Raw genomic sequence first — 22,773 nt, forward strand, 5'->3', positions numbered from 1 at the left:
CTCTGTCGTGCATGCAAGCATGTTTTGTGTGTGTGAGATACCTCTGTTTCCTATTACCTATAGTAGATTTTACAAGGCACTGCATAATATTCTATTCTTAAATTAAAATGTAATTTCCCCTTTAAAATGTATTTCTCATTGCTTTTCAGACCATGGCAACTTTGTTTTTACTAAGAAACATTTGTAGTACGGTCATAAAAGCCAAAATTAGGCTTATTTCAAGAAAAAGAATGGTAGAATTTGCTCTGAGAGGAAACAGTTTCTTTAAAAATGAGCAAAGTAAGCAACCTGTAGAGAAAAGTGGTTTAAAAAGTGGAATAATTTATTTTGGAGGTTGATAGCATGTATATACCTATACATATTTTGAGTTTATTGGTAGAAGGTTCTTCGGTTTTATAATTATGTGGATTATTAAATCTAAATGATTTATACATATTTCAAAGTAGCCCTTGATGAAAATGTTATAATTTTATTTAAAACTGTACAGACAAATCATATCTCGTCTTATGCATATTTCTACTACTTGGTTTCAATATTGCTGCCTTAATTAAGACAGGACTTGGTAGATTGTATGGAGCTGATTGTTTTGAGCTTGATAAGTTAGCTAATCTAATGTAGAGAAAACTTGCTAATTCTGAAATTCTAGCAATTATAAATTTTTTCTACTTTATCCCATGACTGAAATGTCTGAAAATGCATTAGTTTCTTTAGAAAAGGAAGGTTACCAAAATTAAAATCTGATTTCTGGTAATTTCTGAATTTAAGGAAGGCTGGGATTTAATTTAGGATATTCTATCATGCTTTTAGACACATATAGATCAAAGTCTAAAATATGATTTAATTTTAAGGATCTAATGAATTGTTCTGAAAATTAGAATCTCTGCCAATCTTTGAGATTAGGTTCTTTGAAGTTATTTGCTCCTTTTAAAGAAGTTACAAGTTTTATTTCTCTCTGATCTGAACCTGTACTGCATCATTAAATTGATTTTTTTCTGGTTGCTTGGGAAATATGGAGATCTTTTGGCCTAATCAAGAAATGGTCTTGTATCACTGCAACCTTCCTTATATTCCAGAAGTCAAAACTCCTGGCAATTTATACTAAAAAAAAAAAAAAAATTTCAGTCAGTTGCTGGAAGAAGTTTTAATTTTGTATAGATGTTAATGCTTTAAGGTGTTCTGTAAAAGAGGACATTTATGTTGCTGCACTGTTTTTCTTTTTTTTACTGATACCTCCATTAAATTAAATAAGGAAGAAGAAAATATGTTGAATTGGGGATATTTTTGTTCTTATCAAGGCTTAAAAACTTATTTTTTTTGGAATAGTTGGAGGGATATGTATGTCTAATGCTGCAAATACTCTTGTGAAGGAAAAAGTAGTCATTTATAGATATTATTTTTATCTTTTAAACTAAACACTATTCCTTTAAATCATTTTGTGCAAATGTAAGCACCTCCTGTTTGTTGGAACATGTTTTTAAAATTCAGAACATTTTCCCCCAGAGAATAAATTGGTTTTTATAATTTAAAAGAATTCGTGTATTTTTCTGAACTACTGTGTGGAATACAGGAAGAGAGACTAGAAAAATTGATAGAATACAGTTTGAAAGAGTAAAGATGATTTCAGAACTGATAAGATCAAAGTTTATATTTTTAACACAGGACTATTTTTACCAGGGACTCTTACAACTTAAGCCTGTTTGTTAAGTGAACTAGGCTTCAGACCCCTGAGTGGCTTTCTTGTTTTTCATCTATTCTGCTATCCTGCTGCTCATCCCTCCATACAGCCCTTCCCCCTCTCAAACTTCTTCCTCTGATCTTTAAAATTGCTTTTTAAAAACATTTTTCTCTATACCTCTCCTTTGTGCATTTTCTCAATAAATTAAAAACTGGGTAATACAGAGAATAAATATCAGATATTAAAGGGTAACATCTGACATATATTCTATACCTATGTCTCACCATTAACATAACTAATGCAGTATATAGTTACCTTCAACATAAAGAAGACAGACCAGTTCCTTTGGGATACTTCCAGTTGGACTAATTATTTTATTTTCTTATCTGTTATTCCCTTGCATTAAAAACAAACCTTTGTTTAAGGTGAAACACTGAAATTGAGTATATTGGTTACCTTAGAAAAACAGAAAGAGGAGGAAAGTACTTTTCCTATTTGTAAATTCCTGGAACAATAATTTTTCTTTGGTTATAAAAATGGTATGAAAACCTTTTTTGTTTGAATTGCATGTAAGCAGTTTCAGAATAATTCTTGAAATTTGATTAAAATAATCATAATTATGGAATTTATAACTAAGCCATTTTAAAATTAAAGTAATTTATAAATCTGAATGGTTCATATCACCATATGCTGGGGGAGAGGATTATTGCTATAACCATTTTATTCTTTTTTGTTGTGGTTTAATTGTTAAATTTTTATTACTCAAAGCTTGAAGAGGACAAACGGTTGAAGAAAAAGTGTCAACTGACTTTGTTAACTATCCAGAAAACATCCATAAATATTTCTTTTGTATATCGGATTCAGATTGGATTTTTTGAAATTATGGCATAAGAAAGGTCATCTCTTAATTTTTAACGTGAAAAAGTTTTTTTCTACTTTAAAAATTAGGATCAAAATCTTTTTCATACTTTTTCCCCCATATTCAAAGTAGATGTTACCTTTAATCTTAACATCTACAGAACAAACATATATATATTACAGTTGAGTAAAATTAATGTTTTCTATTTTCTAAGGATTGGGGTGGGAACTTGTACAGTCAATTCTACATAATGTGCTGTATTTTAAATTTTGCAAATCAGTTCAAATGGGAGCTTCTTGCATTTGGTTCCTCAAGTTCACATCTTTACATTGCAAATTTTAAACTGTGATCTCACCTGCCTTCATTTAAGAACAATCCACAAACAGTCAATTACAATGTAAAGTAATGTTTTTATTACTGTTTTCAACAAGACGGCTCAGGGTGAGGGTAGAGGTGCAGGAGAGGGAGGGGCACAATGTGACATTGGCACTGAGATACGTTTAACATCAGTAAAACTTTTTTTAAAAGAGAAATTTTACATATAGTTAAATAATTTTTTCACTTGGTGACAACATTCAGGCAACCAAAAAGGAAACGAAATGGGAGGGGGAGGTGGAGAGAAAAAGGATGGGGGAAAGAAGGAAAAGGGAGAAACTACTATACATTGATTTGAAAATGTACCTTGGGTTTCATTTTGTGGTGGCACAGCCCGATTGCTTCTTTTGTGTGACCTTTTAAATTCACATTGTTTGGAAGAAAACGATCACTTTTGTGCAAGAATGTGATTTGTTTTGGTTGGGTTGCTCTTTTTGTTTGCTTTTTAATTAACGAAGGTCTTCTGCCTGATTCCTGTTTATTTCAGGTGACTTACATAAAAGTTTGTGTCCAGAGTTTCTGCTGTTTATCGCTGAGTTGTGTGTTGTGTGTCTGAGAGAGCACGCCCGTTTGTGTCGCTTTTCAAGCAGTCCCCAGCACCCTATAGTTTGTCCAGGCTTTTGGGATTGGTGAGAATTTCCCTGGCCAACCTCCAGGTCTGCTTGGCAGCGCTCTCCAGGGCCGAATGGGGCTTGCCCTGAAAGAGGTCGAGGTTGGGCAGAAAGTAGTGAGGGCAGCGGCGGCACTGCAGGCAGGAGATGAGCTGCAGCAGGATGCCGTTGAGCCGGTCGCCCAGGCACGACTCGTCCCAGTCCGTTTCTCGCGGGTGTTTCTCGCACTCGTACAGTAGCAGCGTCTTCATGTGGTAGTTATTGAGTGGTTGGCCGGGCAGCTCCAGGTGGCGGTCCCGCAGAGTCTTCAGCACCGAGAGGCACTTGTTTCGGCAGCCGCCCATCAGCAGGCGGTTCTCCGCCTCCCCGAACTGTAGCACCCAGGCGTCGCTCTCCGCGGAGCTCTGCTTGCCGGTCAGCGAGTAGCACTCCTTCGAGAGCAAGTTGAACCCTTCGGCCTTGACCTCGGCCACCCGATTGGGGCCAGGCCAGGGGATGTGGGGCATAGGCCACTGTGCCGCGCTTCGAGGCCAGATCCCGGTGCACTTGAATGCCGGTGTGATTTGCACCACGTAGCGCTCCCTGATGCGCAACTTGACCTCGCTGGTGTCCGCGATCATCTTGACCACATCCCGATAGCTGCACTTGTCCACCGCCTGAGCTACCAGCGTCTGGAAACGTGAGCGGATCTTACGCGCTGAGAGATAGCCCGACGCCGTGATGAACTCGACCCAGAGAGACATGCTCCGCTTCCGCCCATCGCTCAGTTTGAGCACCGCGCAGCCGGGCAGCGAGCCGTCGTCCACGAAGTTGAAGACGCCCATCTGGTTTAGGTAGAGCACCACCTCAAATTCGGTGGGCGAGATGACCTCAAGCCCTTCGTAGCGGGCATCGATCTCGCTCAAGGAGCTGATGAAGCGAGGCTCCTGCACCTCCACTTCCTTGAGCACGTCCGAGACCACCTTACAGACCTCTCGGATGGTTTTGGCGATGGCTGCCTTGCGCGCCTGGCAGCGCTCCGTGTAGTATTTATTGAGCTGGTAAACCAGCTTGGCCTGAGCGGCGATCATGTTGGGGCACAGGTCCGGGCTATACACCGGCGTCTCGCAATACGTTGAGGGATCCAAGGCTCAGGCACTGGTGGTGGCCCAGCGGCTTTCGAAAGAGGCGGTGCGCTCCCCGTTAAGCCCCACTTTCACTCTCGTTTTCCACCTGGGCTGACCGGCTGATGCGGCTGCCGGCTTGTTTTTTCCTTTTCCCTCTTTCAAAAGCTTTTTTCTTCTGCAGAAAAGTTAGGGGGAAAAAAGGTGATTTTATAAAAAGAAAAGTACCTCCTGAGACCTTTTTACTTTCTCTTGATATGTAAAGATGACCTTGTACAAGAGCAGCGGGGTGGGGGTGAGGAAGGAGAGAGAATAAAACCTCAGGATACCAAAAGGTTAGGCTTAGATGTCTGCAGCCGAGCTTGCCTAGAAACCTGGAAATGAAGTTTTTTAAGTGCCAAAGTAAATTTAAAAATAAAAGCGAAACATTCAGTGGTTAATTCTTAAACTTCTCTTCCACGCTGGTAGGACTTCTTCGCTCAGTGTCGGTGAGTAACTTCTTCCTCACCCTCCCGCAAATGGAAGGTGCAGGAGGTAATTAATGTCCAGAGAGCTGCGAAGTGCAACTCAGTCCGCCGTGCACTTGGAGGTTTGCTGACACCCCGCAGTCTCAGCGTGTTGGTCTCCTCTCTTCTCGGGGTCTCGTGTTGTCGCAGTTTTCCTCTTCTCCTACTGGAGGCGTTGTTTGGACTGGGTTTGTTTGTTTGTAGTGGATTCTTCTTGTATTTCTTTAGGTGCAAACCGCTGGAAGTTGTTTGATAATCATTTCTGCTTCGTAATTTATACTTTTGGCCCTCACAAAATCCGTTTTAGTGTGACGAAGTCGTTGCTTGCGTTGCATCTGCGGTGTAGTTATAATGATTCAAGGTTTTCCTTCTCCTCCTCTAGGCTGCTTGTACAGATTCCACTTTCTGAGTCGTCTCTCCCCCGCCTCTCCTCTCCGACCTCTTTCTCGCCCCCGTCTCCCCCTGCTTCTCTCCCCCTCCCCCCTCCCTCGTGCTGCTCCTCTCTCTTCTCCTCCTCCTCTCTCTCTCTCTCTGTCTCTCTCTTTCTCCCTCTCTCTTTCTTCTTCCCTCGCTGTTTCCTGGAGTTATTTAGTTTATGAATGGTCCCAGGGCCATCATGAAGGGGTGGAGCTTCAGCTCCTACAATCGCTATCCGAGCTGTCAGTGTTTTAGCCAATCCGAGAGAGAAGACAGGCACGCTTGGCGAACGGTAGCAGCCACCACTGCACTTGATAAAGAAAGGGGGTAAAGAGAGAAGTAAGAAAATAGGAGGAGATAATGGAAATCAAATGCTTGCACACATTTTACAGCCCTTCTTCTTTATCCTTCTCTCTTATCAGTAGCAAAGAAGAAAAGGAGTTTATATAGAAGGGACTCTCCTGGAGATGGCTGGAATAACGCGCGAGAGAGTAGCAGTGGTTCAGAAAGGTTCACTTTTTTAATTTTAATGATTCTATCAACATTGGGTAGGAGAAGGTGGAAACTAACAAAATTACTTTGGCTTGAAGGCAAATGGGAGGAGAAAGGGGAATCTGGAAAAGGATCTAATTTTTCCAGGTCTCTTCCTCCTTTAAAGTCTTCCTCCCTTTCTTCTCCTCCCCTCCCATTGTTGCCAAGAACCAGAGCAATTGCTGTATATGTGCACCAGTGGGGGTTTGGAGTGGATATAAGGTGAGGGTTTATGAACATAAATCTCTTTTTAGTAATTTCGATATGCTGTTGTAAAACAGGGCAGGGCAAAAACGAGTCCAAGCACCTTGTTTGATAATTGTTTCATAATTAAGATTCACATATATTTAATACCATTATTTTATCGTTACAAGAATTAACCAGTTACGAGAGAGAAAATGTCTAAGTTGTGAGAAACGGTGCAAATTTACATGTAGAACTTAGTAGGATATACTTTTAAAATAAGCTACTAAAATTGTTTCAAACTTAATGAAAAACAAGGGAAGTAAATGTAAACCTAAAGTTTTCTTAAAATGTTACTGTTACAAATCTAATTATGAATGTATTCTTAGGCGGTACAAATAGAGTTTCATTTGTAAAATGATTTTATTTTCATAATTGGCTCTTGCTTTTAAAAGACTTCACAGCCACAAAAATCTATAAGTATCCTGTTATTGATTAGAGATGGCTTCACTCCTCCCTCGGCATTTCAATGAAAGGCATGCATGTGCCTTTAGTATATGTATTATCCTTAACAAGCTGTACCCACTGTAGCCTTTCTGTACTTTTGGGTAAAAAAAAAAAAAAGCTAGAACATCGTTTCTGATTTGGTTAATACTGTGGGTTTATGTATGAACCTAAGATGTCTGGATTCTGAATCTTTTTAACGTATGTCAGATAGATGTGATTATTTTTAGTTTGATTTGGGAGGTTATATCCCAGCCCTGGGTTATGAGATAAAAATAAAAATCTATGAGTCCATTTGGGTGAAGACTTCGTTGTAGAAACCTGTTAGTTCGGCTTTTTCAAAATCCCTTGGGAGGGCCTGACTGTACTCTTAAAGTCCGACCGGGTGAACCTGAATTGAATTGCATAGGGAAGTTAATTTCTTTCCATCTACTTGGTATCAGACCCTTGTACCTTTTGGTTCTTTCTTACATCCCTGGTGCGGACCACAGGCAGTTTGTCACTCTTCCTGTCTCGTGGCTATAAATCCCTTTCCAAAGAATATTTGCTTAAAAAAAGAAACTATCTCGGATTTGTTGCTTAGGGTTTGTCTTACAGGGATTAGGGAGAACAGTCAGAAGTAAGCGTCCGCGCGACTCCCGGACTGCAGAGCTTTAGTTAACTTCCCTGGAGTGGCGGAGACTTGGGCGGCTTGGCCTCCAGGCCTCTCCAGGGAGGCTGCGTGCGTCCCGGAACGCCTCGCCGCCTAAGGATTCAGGGGACCTCGCGCCCTCTGGATTCGCGCGTGTGGGAGCCCGGCTCTAACCTGCGAGGCCGCGCCGGCGCTCTGGGAACTCCCTGGGCCGGAGGGTACTGCGCTGCCGGGAGAGCGCGACTGGCCGGGAGGGGCTCCGAGGCGGCTTCTCCGAGGGCAGTTATTGGGCGGAGACTGGTGCTGGGGATTGAGGGTGCGGAGCTTTCCCGCCCCGCTCTCGAGGTGGTCGCTTCGTCGTAGCCTCTGGCTCGTGAATGGCCCGGCCCGCTGCGCTCCCGAGAGAGAGTGTTTGCCAACAGCCTCGGGGGTGGCGGAGTTGGTCCGCAGGGCTCCGCCGCTGCGCCGCCAGTCCCGCGTCCTCTCCTCTCGGGTGGGGCGGCCCAGGCCGCGCGGATCTTCGTGCCACCACTCGCCGGACACCCCGCTGCACCTCAACTCGCGGCTCTGTCAAGCTCGGCTAAGTTTTCTCGCATCCTTGTCCCCATGCTTCTCCACTTTTACATACAGAGGCCGAAGGATGATAAAACGTTACAAATGTTTTAATTTAAAAACAATTCATTACCAATTTACCCTGTCTTAGGTAGATGCTCTAGTAAATAATAAATCAGTTAAACAAAGGCGACTTTAATTTATGGCCGTGGTACTAATTAGAAACATCATTTGAGCAATAAACTTAAACACTTCCAGCAAATAATGCTCCCTCTTGCTGGTTCTCTTTCTCCCCCCTCCCCCACCCCAACTCACTCTGGCTGCCTCTGCTCTAAGAGCAGCTTCAGCTGTGCGTTTGCGGTCCTCTCTTCCTCTGGTTGAATAATTGAAGGGGGAAACGGTATCCGAGGAGGCTGTAATTGAAGAGCCCCTGTCACCTCTGCTTTTATGTATGTTAGTATAGAAGTCCATCAGCAGCTCCTTGATGGTGTATTAAAACGAAGTGGCAGCTCCTTCTGCAGGAGATACTATGTTCTATTAAAGGAGACCAAGAGAGAGAAAGAAACTCTAGAGGCTAAAAGCCACTTCAGGTCTTCAGACCGATTCATCTGTATTCTCTTGTTATAATCCGTCTCATCATACTTGAGTTAATGAAGCAAAGGAGGGGGTGCGAAATCTGATGGTCCTTGACAAATTCATTAGGGAGGCTACAGGACGTTTTATTTGACTGTTAAACATCTTGTTTGTTTGGCTTAGGCAGTGCCACCATCAGCGTGCTTCTGCCTAGAGCTGTGGTGCTGGGCTGGCTGCAGGACATTCCTAAAAGGGAAGAAGGACATTTAGGGTGTGATTTGAACTTTTGTTTTGGATTTCGGGTAGTACATAACCTTCAGACTTCTCTAGGCTTTGCCTGTCGCCTTATTACATTAGGAACATAAAGAATGTAGGTGAAATACTGAAGTGGACATTTTTTGGTTACTACAAACTAAAATATGTGGATGTTTAAAACTGAAAAGTTCCCAATTTCTTTAAAAAAATGAGTCAGGATGTAGTAATTACTGTGCTAGTTTTATAGCAATGTGAATGTTTAAAGTCCATGAAAATAGGCAGATTACTCATTACGTCCTATTTTTACTTATCATAGTTAAATGAACTTTTAATTATTAATGGAATTTCCCATTTCGATGAACCTTTATGAATACAGAAACTTGGAAATAAAAAATTAACTATTTGTACAAATACATTTTCAAAAGAAAATTAGCACATTGTAAGGACATTTTTATGATTAAAATTAGAAACAAAACTGAAAACTCTGGTGCTAAAATAAGGTGATAAGTTGACAGAATACTTTAAAAAGTGAAAATATTTCTAATAGAAGAATAATGAGTAATTAAGCTAGAATGCTAACCTTACAATGTTTTATTCTAAGATAATATAGTATTAGATTTTATCAACATTTTCTTGAAAAGTAGTAAATAATCCAATTGGGATACTTTCTTGCATAGAGAATTCAGTTATATTTTCCTTCAGCATTGACTAAGCTTGAGAAAGAGTCCTGTCTTCCATTTATAAGAAAACAGTATGGAAGAAAAAAACCTAATGCCCTTTGCCTGTCATTTTTATACATTCCTGCACTGTTGATGAAGCTTGAACTGCTGCAGGGAATGTATGGATTTGAAAAGAAATGATTCAGTAGTTCATGTTGTGTTTCTCAGGAGCAAAATCAAACTAATGGCTGAAGTCAGTGCTTCTGTATTCTGACAGTTATAATCCTGTTTATGTTTCCAGAGAACACAAAATTCTTAAACTGTTTTATTTTTTGCTGATCTTTACTTAAAAATGAATTTACTGAGTTAACGTTAGTGCATTTTTTACTTTATCATGTTAACAAGACTTAAAATATATCTGTTATTTTATTATCTGCAAAAATAATATATAGTATCTCAATAATCTTTACTAAAGAGTATTCAAATTTTAGAATACACGATTTTATTTCATGGAAAACATTTTAGAAGCTTTCAAAAAAGTAATCAGATTATTGACTTAAGGAAAGAATATGTCTCTGAGGATTTATACTTTTTGGAAAACAAAGGACAACATGTTTACTGGTATATAGTCTTATCTTCTAAAATCTAACTTTAAAACATCTATGTGGTTGCTAAATTTTTAGTTCTTAGACACTTAATCATTCTACATACTTACAAAAATGCTGGTTTTTTGAAAATAAAAATTCATTTTTATTTGTGGTCAAATTATAAATGAGGAAATAATATACTATTAAGTTCTCTGAATTTAAAATTATTTCACTAAAAACAAAGAAAAGTAAATAACCCAGACATGATTTGTTAGTGTGTTCTAGTTGATGAAATTTTATTGAAGTAATTATATTTAAATATATGTAAGCTGTGTTAATGACAATCAAGATTATACTATCCACATGATAAGTCAAAGTAAAACTACATTCTCTTTCATTCTCTGTCAAAGGATTTCATTTTCTAAAACTCCAAAGTGTCATGGAGACTGTTTCTAAGCTATTGGTAATTATTATTCTGGAATCAATCTAAAATAACCTGTAATAGAATGTTTGCCTCAAACAGTTCACCATAGTGCCTATTAATAATTTTATGTGGTCAAGCATACAGTTGAAACAAGTTATTCTTCTCCCCTCATAAAAGAGCCTTTAAAAAACAAAACTAAACATTTTTTTTAACTCTCTTTGATTAGTAACCCAAGGGTATTGTTCTCATTTGAACCGTTTGAACTTCAGTTAATTTTGTGTCAGGTAAAAGCAATAGCTTTAATTTTGTATAGTAAGCTTATCAAACTGCACTGAAAAATAAAATGCTTTTATGTACTCTTGATGAGTATTTTTTGTGGGCCTTTTAAATTTGTTTGGATTGCCTTAGATAATATATACGATTAGAGATGTTTGTTACCTATTAGATTTTTACAAATATAATTCTTGTATTATATAGTGGGATGAGAAAATTGAGACTATGCTACGTATTAGGATTTTTCCCCAAGTTGAATAGCAGCTGTGTAAGTGAGTACTTTATTAAACTATTCATAATTTGATGTCACTAAAAATATACTATGATAGAGTAAGGAACTTGTGCTCAGGAAAATGGAAGTAAGCAGCTTTTAGCCTGACTGAGAAGTAAATACCATTATATTATTGAGCTAGGATGTGAAATGTTAACATCCAAGTTAATTCAGCAAGTGTTTTTTAGAATGTTTCTTTGAACTTGCTGTATTCTCACTTATATTGGTATATGTCTTTTGACCTTACCAAGAAATCATGTATCTTTTTCTCATTTTAAATGTATAAATTTTTGAGTTGTAACAACTACATTCTTTTGTTTACAAATGTAGTTAAGCAGTTCTCAAAAGCTGGAGCAAATTTTTTAAAAAATTTCTTTTCCTATTCTTTCTTGTTCCATCCTTTCTTCTTTTTCTCTCCCCTCCTCCTTTTTTGAAAAAGTTTGAATTTATTAATGTACTATTAGGCAAATATTAAATTTTACCTTCCAAATAACTTTGGCTTTCATAAGTCACTATAATCTTGAGATGAAAGGGTATATTTGGTAGAGCCAACTGTTAACTTTAAGATATGAATGTATAATTTTTGGATTATTCTTTGTGACTTTTCCACCTGGAGTACCAAATTTTGCTGGCCTTTAATATCACTTGCAGAAGTTAGACAGAAAAACCGGGATCAGACAATAATTAATTTAAATGCTAAAGAAAATTGAAAGCTGATCTTACGGTTTCAAGAAGATGTGATTGCTTTTGTTAATGAAGATAATATTATTGACTCACAATGTGTATATGTTTCTTAGGATATTATAGCCATCCCCACTCCCTTTCTACTTTCTTTTGTGATCAGTGCCAGACATTAACGAAACAGATGAGTGAAATTAGAGATGTAGATTATACTATTATTGAGCTGTACTTAGTTCAGAATATAATATTTAGAATTATGTTCTATTTCTTTCAGGTCATATGAGACATTTTGTGTGCCTGTGTTTAAAATTATTAGTTAAGCACATCGTCTGGATAGGTTTTTGTTTTACTTTAGGGAAAGTAGCCATTTTAAACATTTTATTTAAAAATGTATTGGTTCTATAGCATTCTATATTATTATGAATAGTAGTAATTTGGCATTGATCTTCTGCTAAGATTACAGGAAATACTTAATGGACTTTGTGTTATTTTTAATGGAAATGTTAAAAATCTAACTTGCCCCATCCTTCAAATGTTATGAATTAGTGTAAAATTGATTTGCAGAGAGGTTTCTCTGATTGCTTGTAGTGGTTAAAAAACAACAAAAAAATTCTTCATTGACTGCAATCTGCACATCTGTGCAGTATAAATGAAATAATATTTAATGATCTAAGGAATGGAAACTTTACCCATCTCAAATAAAGCTAGATATAAAACAGCTGTCTTGGCCTATGAATATCAAGGTTCTGCCAGTCTCTTTCCTGAATTTTTCCTTCCTACATTCCCTTATTATCTTTGGAACATAAAGAGTCATGCTCTTATTTTCTGACTGATTTGGTGTGTAGGTAATTATGTTTAAAATCGAGGTTAGTAAGTTTAAATCTATCTAGATTGAGTAGAAAATCTTTGATCTGTAGCTATGACTGTTTTCAAATGATTTGCTTGCTGGGATCAGACACTATCCATACCCTTTCACTTTGCTATCAGCTATGTACACACAAAGGAGCAGAAAGATGACCAGATGCTTAGTTAATCATCATATTAGATCAGCAAAGGATTCCAACTATGCTTAATTGGGTCTTCTATTTCTAATATTTGTTCTACAGCAACTTTTTGGTTAAATGCTTTACAAATCAGCTAATCTTTTCTGCAAATAAAAACTTTCTATAAATTATGTAAATTAAAAATAAATGATACAAATCTATGTATTTTTGTAAATATAAGGTGGTTGCTATCCGGTTTACCTGGATAGATAAAAGGAGATAGTGTGAGAGTATCAACAAAGTATCAATCTAGGAAACAAAAAGCCCCAAATTTTTGTCCTGGCTTGGTTATCTGGGTGACTTTGATGAAGTCACTATCTTCACCCATTATTTTCTCAATTGTTAAATGAGGGGCTTGGACTAGATAATCTTTTCTATCTCTTCTAGATAAAAAAGTCTGAAAATTACCACCATTACATGACTAAAGTCGTTGACATCTTTATTAGTTTATTTCAATCAGAAATCTTTCTGCAAGTGTTTAGGCTTTCAGTGCTGCACTAACATAGGTATATGAAAGTTTTTAACATGAAAAACTCCTAGACAAGAATAAGCTTATAGATATTTTAGATTTATGGAAAAAATTTGCAAAATATAGTTTGGAGACAACTGTGAGGGACATTGAAGTAGCAACTTGGGAAAAATTCTGAGTATACTAATTATTGCTTGATAGGAGTTGAATCAAAATTATAAAAATGCAGTATGTATTTCTGTATATAGAAAAATAATATATGTTTAAATGTATAAACAAGATTTTTTTTTCCCTAAAATATTTAATGGACTATCAGTGTTTCTGACATTTTTATGAAGATTGGGTATTGTGTAAATATTAGTTATTGAAGCCAAAGTAAGTTCCTATTCACAATTAGTTTAAAAAAAAAAAAAAGAAAGGAATTATTGGTCTTCTCTTTAGAGAAATGACATTGTGCTAAGCAACTATGATATTACCAAGTTCATACTGTGTTAAAAGATAGATCTAAGCAGGGAAGTGGTTTTCAAAACATAAGTCACTAAAGAAAGGAAAGTTTTTATACTGCTTTATCATGCTTTTCACTTGTTTTCATCAGAAGATCTGACATGCATAAAAGTGTTAACATCTTTTATTTTACAGATGTTTTTAGTTTTCCCTCAAACTGTAAAAGATGCTATATCATAGTAGCATGGTAGGAAATAATTTCAACACCTCCTTCCACTTATGTGATAACTTCTTATTTGTCTAAGCTTGTGGATACTTTTGGAGGGAGTGAATTGAGGCAAGAAAAGATAACATTTTGGGATCTAATTGTTCTCATTTTGAGATATATACCAGTCAGTCTATCTGCTATATAATATCCTCTCTCTAAAATAGGTTTTAGATGGGCATAGTTATTTTTACTTCTGTGTTATGGTCATTGGAAGTCCCTCATTAGTTGCAATAGGAGTGCCAGGTGACCAACAAGACTTGTTGATGGGCACTCTGTGGGTTTGCAAAGTGCAAATCTAAAAGACTGAAAGAGGAGAAATGCACTGCTATTTGTGAATTTATGTTTTATCTCACTTCACTTGAAAATTTATGAGTAGCATGGCTTAAGGGTGCTGGAGTTGTGTGTTCCAGGGCTTGCCCCTACTGATAACACCCTTGTTGGCGTGAAAGTGCAATGCAAATTATGACAGTTACAACCTTCTGTTTTGTTTAACCTGTCAGTAGATTTCCTGGCTCAGTGCTGAGGGCAATGGTGTGTTCAGCTAGTCCATATTCACCTAAACTTAAAAGGTCAGGTTTCTACAGGCAAGCCTAGTCAAAGCCTAATTGATGAGGAGGGCAGGGAGACAGAATTTACTGTTCTGTTGGCTAGTTTCATATCGTTAGGTTGTCCTGAAAGCATCAGGCAGTCACAGCCCCTTTCATGTAAGTGCTGACCCTAGACAGGAGCTGACAATCAAAGGAGGCAGCCACAGGAACCAGTGCAAGTAGGCTATTGATTTTTCAGTTAGGTCTAAGTAGTTTGTAGTATGGGTAATGGGTGACAGAGGCAGGTATGTCATTATCAATGAGCTCCAGAACAGTAGCGACAACCCTCCCTCATATTTCCTTCAGCACTGACAGTATGCATCCAGAGGCGGTCAATAAATCGCCCAACCTTTAACTGACAAGTGACTTGGAGGTTTAGGTTGAGGAGTGGAAGTTACAGAGCTAAACTTCCTTCCTTGAACTTGTACTAGATCTAGCAATGGAGTCAGTAATTATATTGTAACTTTTTAAAGTTTTGATTTGGATAAGTCTGTGCAGCTGTGAGAATCAGAATTTTAAATGTTTGAGAATTCAAAAGGCATATTTACTTAGTTAACTGAAGATAGAAATGAGCTAATCATTTGTAAATGCATTCTGCAAAGATAGTAAGTTGGGTTGTTATGCTATAGTTTTGCTTTTATTTTAGACTAGCTCCTTATTTAATCAAAGATACTTCTGTTATAAAAGTTCAATAGTTAGAAATTGCCTCTCAAAATCCATTTTAATTCCTAATCTCCTCCTACATGTTTTAACTGCAGACCAATTTTTAATAGAAAAAAAAGAAAAAAAACTTGAACCATTCGTAAAAGCCACTAAACAGTTGCTATTTGACCTTCAAATTTGTTTTGTAATTTTTTCACAATAACATAGGAGTAGAAGGATCATTTAATGACTAAAGTTTGATGAATTTAGTTGCTTCTGATTTACCAAGAAATAATGTTGATTTTTGCTTTCACAGCATTTCATGTGGTTATTTATATTTAAAGGAGATATAATTTATACTCGTGTAAACACAAAAGTGTTACAGATTTTGACTAAAAATACACATGTTCTAAAAGGGATATAAAATAATTTCAAGACATTTTAAATTTAAACCAATCTCTTATTTTGTTATAATATCTAATTAATATGAAGAGGTGATAATATTTATAACTAGAAGTGGGCGTTTGGGTTGTACCAGGACCCTTGCAAACTATCACATGCTTACATTAAAAAAAAAAAACAAAAAAAAAACTTTAAACAGATTGAAATAAAACAGAAAAGTAAATGTTTTTAAAAACTTCCTTAAATAACTTATTGCTATGATATCTTGTTTAACATTGTGATATTGTACAGAACCAGAGTTTGTCTGTAGTATCATCTAGCTGTAGAGTACGCTGCTTGGCCACATGAATCATTTTCATTTGTCCAGTGCAACTGAAAATTTCTTTAAAAACAAAAACAACTAACCAGTAGGTTAATTCATGCTAAAGGTATGACTCCTTAAGTATTTTCTTCAGTTTACAGTGACTTTCTGTGTGAATGCCCCTGTCTTCTTGTTTACAAAATGGAGAATACAAACTTGAAACCTTGTGAAAGATGGCTACTATCAAAGTGTTGTCTTAGTTTTAAAGAAGCTTTGGGATTATGTTAATATTTAGGGAAGTCTTATTTGGATCCCTTGAATTAGTTACCTTTTGAGGCTTACAGATTCTTAAAGCAATATTCCTTTTAGAATTATTGTTTTTCTTCTGTTTATTAATCACTGATTTAATCTGTATTTTTCTGTTGGATTAGAGGAAAGATGTACCTGAGAATCTTGCAATCTCTATATCATTAACTATATTATAGGTAGAGCTTCTTTGCTTTATCTGTAATCGTTCCTGAATACGTTGCTTTTTCAGGAATGAAAAAAGAAAGCTGCAGTAAGGGGGACAAATTAAATTTTCATGAAAGAAAATCCTAATCAGCAGTGACAGTGTAAGAGAAAGATGATTGCCACTTGGTCATTGTGGAGAGGCACTTAGATTTGGTGTCAGTGCTTCTGTTAATGATGACTAATGTCTTTCTTGGAGCAAGTGCATGCTCAAACATACTGCTACAGCATATAGCGGGAGAGGGCTCAGCAATAGGCATCAGTAAGCAAAAGCATTAGGTGTCTTAAAACAAAGACTTTTTAATGCAGTCCGTTTGACAGTCTGTATTATTAGAAAAATATAAACATAATTCTAAGGCATTTAACCACAAATTTTCAACTATTTTATGTCTAGTACTAAGAGGTAATTTTTTAAATTAAAAGGTAAAGAAACCAAGGAATGTTAATAAGATATGCTCCCTGTTTTGTCACCTACAGCAATGGGCACATACATTACACTGCACAGAATCACATGTGCTGAGAAAGTTTTAAAAAGAAGCCAACTTACAATGGATTTTTTTATACCCTTCTGCTGTATTCTGAACAAATGCTTTATAGTTAACAAAAAGAGAATGAATGACTCAAAAGATCTTTCTAGATCTTTTAATCTTAAATATATTGCTTACAAAAAGAAGATGACATGTGTTATTTCTTCAGCTTTTCCCTGAAGTGTAAGGCCTTTCAGAAGGGCATTTGCAATGCTTGTCATATTTTTTCATATACATCTTATTGGCCTGACATGTCTCGAGAACCATGAGAACACAGATGTCATTGCATTCAGACAACACTAATTACTCTGGGATTTTTGCAGCCTCAGTGCCTACATGTAACTGTCGATTATGATTGTTCATGCAGGCTACAGTGGGGACACTTTACACATGAAAATAGTGAGATGCAAAATTTTAGTCTCCTATTGTTCTCCAAAAGAACTTGGAAGGAAAAAAAATCCTGACACATCAGTTTCATTCAGTATTTTACATTTGAACTATGTTTTGGCAACATTTTCTTTTCTGAAGTGAGTTATGCTTTAGTATTCAGTGAAATCTATTATCCATCTGTTCTTTAACCTTCTTGAACCATCTTTTACATTACTTTGTCTTCCAGCTTCATGGGAAATTTCTTTCTGTAGCTTATAGTTTGAGAGAAACACTAATTGTGGTATGAGTATTTTGAAAGTGACAGTGCAAAACAATAAATATGTATGATGTGTTCTTCTGGTGTGCGATTTAATGTTTAATGAGAAGCTGCAGCAAATATGGTTAGTCTCAATTTAGATAAGTGCAATCATCTTATGCTTTTTAACACAGGTCAGTTCTTTGTTTAATTTTCTCTGTGGTATTCTGAATTTCAGTTTATGATTCATGGTGTTTAGGTGGTAGAAATTTCAGAGGTCAAATGGTGGTCAGATCTGGGCCCTCACTGTTAAATGTGAAGACCAAGTACATGTTTTGATAAAAAGCATAATCTGTGTTAATTACCGATTGGAAAATAAAAGGCTCCAATAATGTAACTTCATATGCTGATGAAGCAGAATTGAGGCAGCTTGATCAAAGATGTATGATGAGGTAAAACTGCAGTCTCTGCTGTACAGTTATAGTAATTATGACTAATGAACCGTCCAGTCTGGATGAAATGGCAAGCCCACAGGGACTGTGTCCAATCAGTTGTGACTTATGCAAGCTGAACAAATCATTGATGGGACTCCGATTCTGAAGTATACTCTTTGTTATTAATACAGCTTTTGTTTGGAGAATGTAAAGCAATAAAAAGTCATTTAAAATTTTTAAATCTAGAATATAATTTTCCTTGTTTCATATATTTATTTAAAGTTAAACACATGTTGTGACCTCTGCTTTACCTCATTTCTTAAACACACTTAGGTCACTGTTCTAACACAATTCTTCAAATACCTGCTTGTCCTTCTATTGTGTTACTTCTGAAGACCCTTTAGAGCTATTTACTTTTGATTAGGGTATATTGTTCACCAACCAGATACTGGAAAGATGCATCTACAATAATAATAGCACATATGAAATGTTTACCACATGACAAACAATGTTCTAAGTGTTCTATCTATATTAACTCATAAATTTTTACAACAACCCCTTGAGGTGGGTATTATCACCATTTTGCTGATGAAGGAACTGAGACATGGGGAGATTGGGTCTCTTGCCCAAGGTTACATGCTTTTATAACTCTTGGATTTCCTTGTAGAAGCTAGTTGTAGTCTTCTGACCCAAATCTACCTCTAAATTATCCTAGCTTTCTCTTTTTTCAACCAGGGCTAATTTTTTGTTGTTGTTTTCTGGCATCTGACAAAATTGTAGGACATTTAAAAACTGAGCGCTCATGTGTAGGTCCAGAATACTAATTTAGGTGAGTAGAGCTTTGAGGATGGAGTTTGAGAATGCTTTTGATATGAATGTATATCTAAAATGTAATAAATATGTTAATTTGATACAATCTTGAAACTTTAAAAATTTTAAGTTGTAATAAGAAAACGGTCTACCCAGTAAAATGAAAATAAAGTGCAAGTGCAGTGCTGATAAAATAATCTTGGTTAATTTTCTTTGGGATTATTTGCACTAAAGTTTTCCTTCTCAAACCAGGTACAGTCCTCATCTTAATGTTTTCTTATTACCACCACTTACATGCTGCCTGCTAGATAGTAGATATTCAATAAATATTTATGGAAAGAAGGAGGGAATAAGAGAAAGAAGGGAAAATTTTCAGTGGTTTAATAATTAAATGATTTTATTAAATACATGTTTAAAGGCCAGGCGCGGTTCCTCACGCCTGTAATCCCAGCACTTTGGGAAGGCTGAGGCAGGCTGATCATGAGGTCAGGAGATGGAGACCATCCTGGCTAACACGGTGAAACCCCATCTCTACTAAAAACACTAAAAATTAGCCCAGTGTGGTGGCATGCGCCTGTAGTCCCAGCTACTTAGGAGGCTGAGGTAGGAAAATTACCCAGGAAGCAGAGGTTGCAGTGAGCCAAGATCCTGCCACTGCACTCCAGCCTGGGCAACAGAGCGAGACTCGGTCTCAAAAAAAAAAAAAACAATAAATAAATAAAAATACATGCTTATATTCTAGTTCCCTTGGCAGGTGTTTACTTAGAGGAATAGAATAAAACACCCTTTCATTATGCCGTCGTGCTTTAAAATCCTTAAAATCCCACCTAATCAACTTTGTTTCCCATTGACCCCAATCTAAAGGCTTTATCTTTCCGGGATAGCTTGCTTACATCTATCATGAGATACCACACACAGAGCTCTCTTTGATTTTTTTTTTTTTTTAAATTGATTATTTATTTATTTATTGTAGAGACGGGGTCTCACTATGTTGGCTAGACTGGTCTTGAACTCCTGGACTCAAGCAATTCTCCTACCTCAGCCTTCCAAAGTGCTGGGATTACAGGTGTGAGACACAGTGCCTGGCAAGAACGCCCTTTGAACTGATGTTTCAGTTACCAGTGATCTTAAACACTTTAACATATCGTTGTTTTTGTTCTTTCTTCTATCTTATTATCGATGTATTCCTCTCCCTTTGTTAACCTACTAATGTGACAAGTTATTGCAAGGCAGATATCAAGTTATTTACTTGGTACCACCACATGCCTAGGTACATAGTACATGCTAAATAAATGCCTATAGAATAGTAAATTTGATGCCCTTCTTTTTTCCAACAGATTTCTATCAGCAAAGTCAAATTTACAATATGATATTTCTTGAGGTAATGTGAAAGCCTTTCAAAACTCAATTGAAATGAGATGATAAGAATAACACACCACTTATTGAACTCTTATTCTATGCCAGCCACTATGCTAAGCACTTTAATTGTCATAATCCTCTCAACAAATCTATAATGACGTATACTCTATTATTATCCCTATCTGTACAGAAACCTTGCTAAAGCGAGGAAGCAGTAAAGCATAATTTGTGAAGATGTTGGCAGTTTATTTTAAAGACATCAAATTTTTACTGGTATTCCGTCAGTGCCATTTCCCCGCCCCCTGCCTTTTTTTAAAATGCCCTTTCTGAAGTTCTCTCTGACAGCTTCTTAAGTAAGTTTTGTCTTCCCACAACTTAAATGGTATCCACTGTATCACCTACCTTTTCCTTTACACTTTTTCTTGTTTTCACAAGAAGCTCCAAAGGTTTCCTTTTTCCCATTAATTTTCCTAAGAGGATCTTGGTATCCTACTCTGGAATGTTGTGACATGATCAGATAATATAGAGAGATCTGGAGATCTCTGGCTCATGTTTTTTGTTTTTGTTTTTTAAATACATGGAGGGCCAGGTAGCAGTTGTTATTATCATTTTAGGTAAATTTTACAAAAATAATTGCAGTCTAAACTATGTTATATAGTCAGGAAATTTCCAAAATAATTTGTAACAAATCATATGAAAAATACCCGAAACTTAAATCTGGTTTTAAAGTGATTGGTAGTTATACCATGCTGTTCATAAAAGATGGAAATGGAGTTAATAAAATGCTCCATATTTTATACTTAGGAAACATTGTGGCTTATAATGAGTCTTTATACAAAACTGAAACCGCTGTGTTATCAAAGAGGAAGCAGTTTACCAAACATATTAAGCTCTCAGAAATAAACTGACATCGCCGGGCGCGGTGGCTCATGCCTATAATCCCAGCACTTTGGGAGGCCGAGGCGGGTGGATCACGAGGTCAAGAGATCGAGACCATCCTGGTCAACATAGTGAAACCCCGTCTCTACTAAAAATACAAACAATTAACTGGGCATGGTAGCGCGTGCCTGTAGTCCCAGCTACTCAGGAGGCTGAGGCAGGAGAATTGCCTGAACCCAGGAGACGGAGGTTGCGGTGAGCCGAGATTGCCCCATTGCACTCCAGCCTGGGTAACAAGAGTGAAACTCTGTCTCAAAAAAAAAAAAGAAAGAAACTGACATCAATTTCAGTTTCTGATTTGATTTCAGTTTTTATATGGAAGATGATGGCATTCTATTTCATGAAGGCCCAAGTACTTTCTGTGTGTTTTTAAAAGTCGTATCTGTATACTTTGATTAAATATTTAAATAACTAAATACAATCAAAATATATAGATAAAAAGGTCAATTAATATTTAGCTAAAATTTTTGTCATGTCATTATTACTATTTGTATTAGTGAAATGCATTTTAATGTGAAGTTAGTATTAGTTATCTAATTTTCTTTTAATTTTCTTTTAACTTTTAAGATTAAAAGGCCGGGCACGGTGGCTCACGCCTGTAATCCCAGCACTTTGGGAGGCCGAGGCGGGTAGATCACAAGGTCAGGAGATCGAGACCATCCTGGTCAACATGGTGAAACCCCGTCTCTACTAAAAATACAAAAAATTAGCTGGGCATGTTGGCGCGTGCCTGTAATCCCAGCTACTCAGGAGGCTGAGGCAGGAGAATTGCCTGAACCCAGGAGGCGGAGGTTGCGGTGAGCCGAGATCACGCCATTGCACTCCAGCCTGGGTAACAAGAGTGAAACTCCGTCTCAAAAAACAAAAACAAAAAAAAAAAGATTAAAATTAAAGTATAGCTTTTCCTAAATAGTTTAATTGGAAATCTCTAATTAGAAGAAAGTCTAATACAGCCCTAAAACAGACTATTATTTTGAAATGTCTTTATTTCACATTGTACTTTATTAAATCCTATGTTATTCATTCATGAATTATACCCTTGATTCTTTCAGATACAATCCAGATACAGTTTAATCTTCAGAGCTCATGAAAGTGCCATGTGAGTTTTTTTTTTTTTTTTGTAGATTTCTTAAAGGAGAATTGAAATAGTAGATTTATGTAGTTATAAAATTGGCTATATTGAAAGTATTTCAAAAGATGAAAGCACAAAGTTATTTCCATGCTATGATTTTTAAACATTTATTTTTTTTAGAGACACAGTCTTACTTTGCCACTCAGTCTGGAGCCCACTAGCAAGTTATACTAACCTCAAACTCCAGGGTTGAAGCAATCTTTCTGCCTCAGCCTCTGAAGTAGCTAGAATTGTAGGCATGTACCATACATGACTACATTTTTAAATTTTTTGTAGAGACAGGGTCTTGCTGTATTACCCAGGCTGGTCTTAAACTCCTGGGTTCAAGTGATCCTCTTACCTTGGGTTCCCAAAATGCTGGGATTACAGATGTAAGCCACTGTGCCTGGCCTCCATGTTATGATTTTACGTATGTTAAACTTATATTAATGAAAAAAGACTTGAAATGAATGAGCAAAAAATGCAAAGAGCTAAATTAAAGTATGTGAATATTAGTTAGCTTTTTGAGGGTTTAATTTTCTTCACTGATGTCTTTAGTACATATAAATATACATACATATAAATGTATTTCACATTATAAAATATTTTAAAATAACTCTTAGGTGGCATAG

General features: G+C 36.7%; 2 protein-coding genes across 4 annotated transcripts in view; one reads left to right on the forward strand and one right to left on the reverse strand.

Moving 5' to 3' along the window:
- The window catches only part of LRBA (LPS responsive beige-like anchor protein), a 742,045-nt gene that overhangs the window by 435,167 nt on the left and 284,105 nt on the right, over positions 1-22,773 (forward strand). The window lies entirely within an intron of this gene.
- MAB21L2 (mab-21 like 2) lies at positions 2,925-5,682 on the reverse strand. Its single transcript, XM_012470047.3, has one exon. It carries the CDS (start codon positions 4,588-4,590, stop codon positions 3,511-3,513), a length of 1,080 nt encoding a protein of 359 aa, XP_012325470.1. The 5' UTR covers positions 4,591-5,682; the 3' UTR covers positions 2,925-3,510.

Source organism: Aotus nancymaae, unplaced genomic scaffold (genome assembly GCF_030222135.1).
Source record: "Aotus nancymaae isolate 86718 unplaced genomic scaffold, 86718_ANA_hifiasm-v0.15.2.pri h1tg000033l, whole genome shotgun sequence".
In the NCBI taxonomy this organism is placed as follows: domain Eukaryota; kingdom Metazoa; phylum Chordata; class Mammalia; order Primates; family Aotidae; genus Aotus; species Aotus nancymaae.

Coding starts and splice junctions, on each gene's coding strand:
- MAB21L2 (XM_012470047.3), bottom strand. CDS start 4,590: ATGATCGCCGCTCAGGCCAAGCTGGTTTACCAGCTCAATAAATACTAC.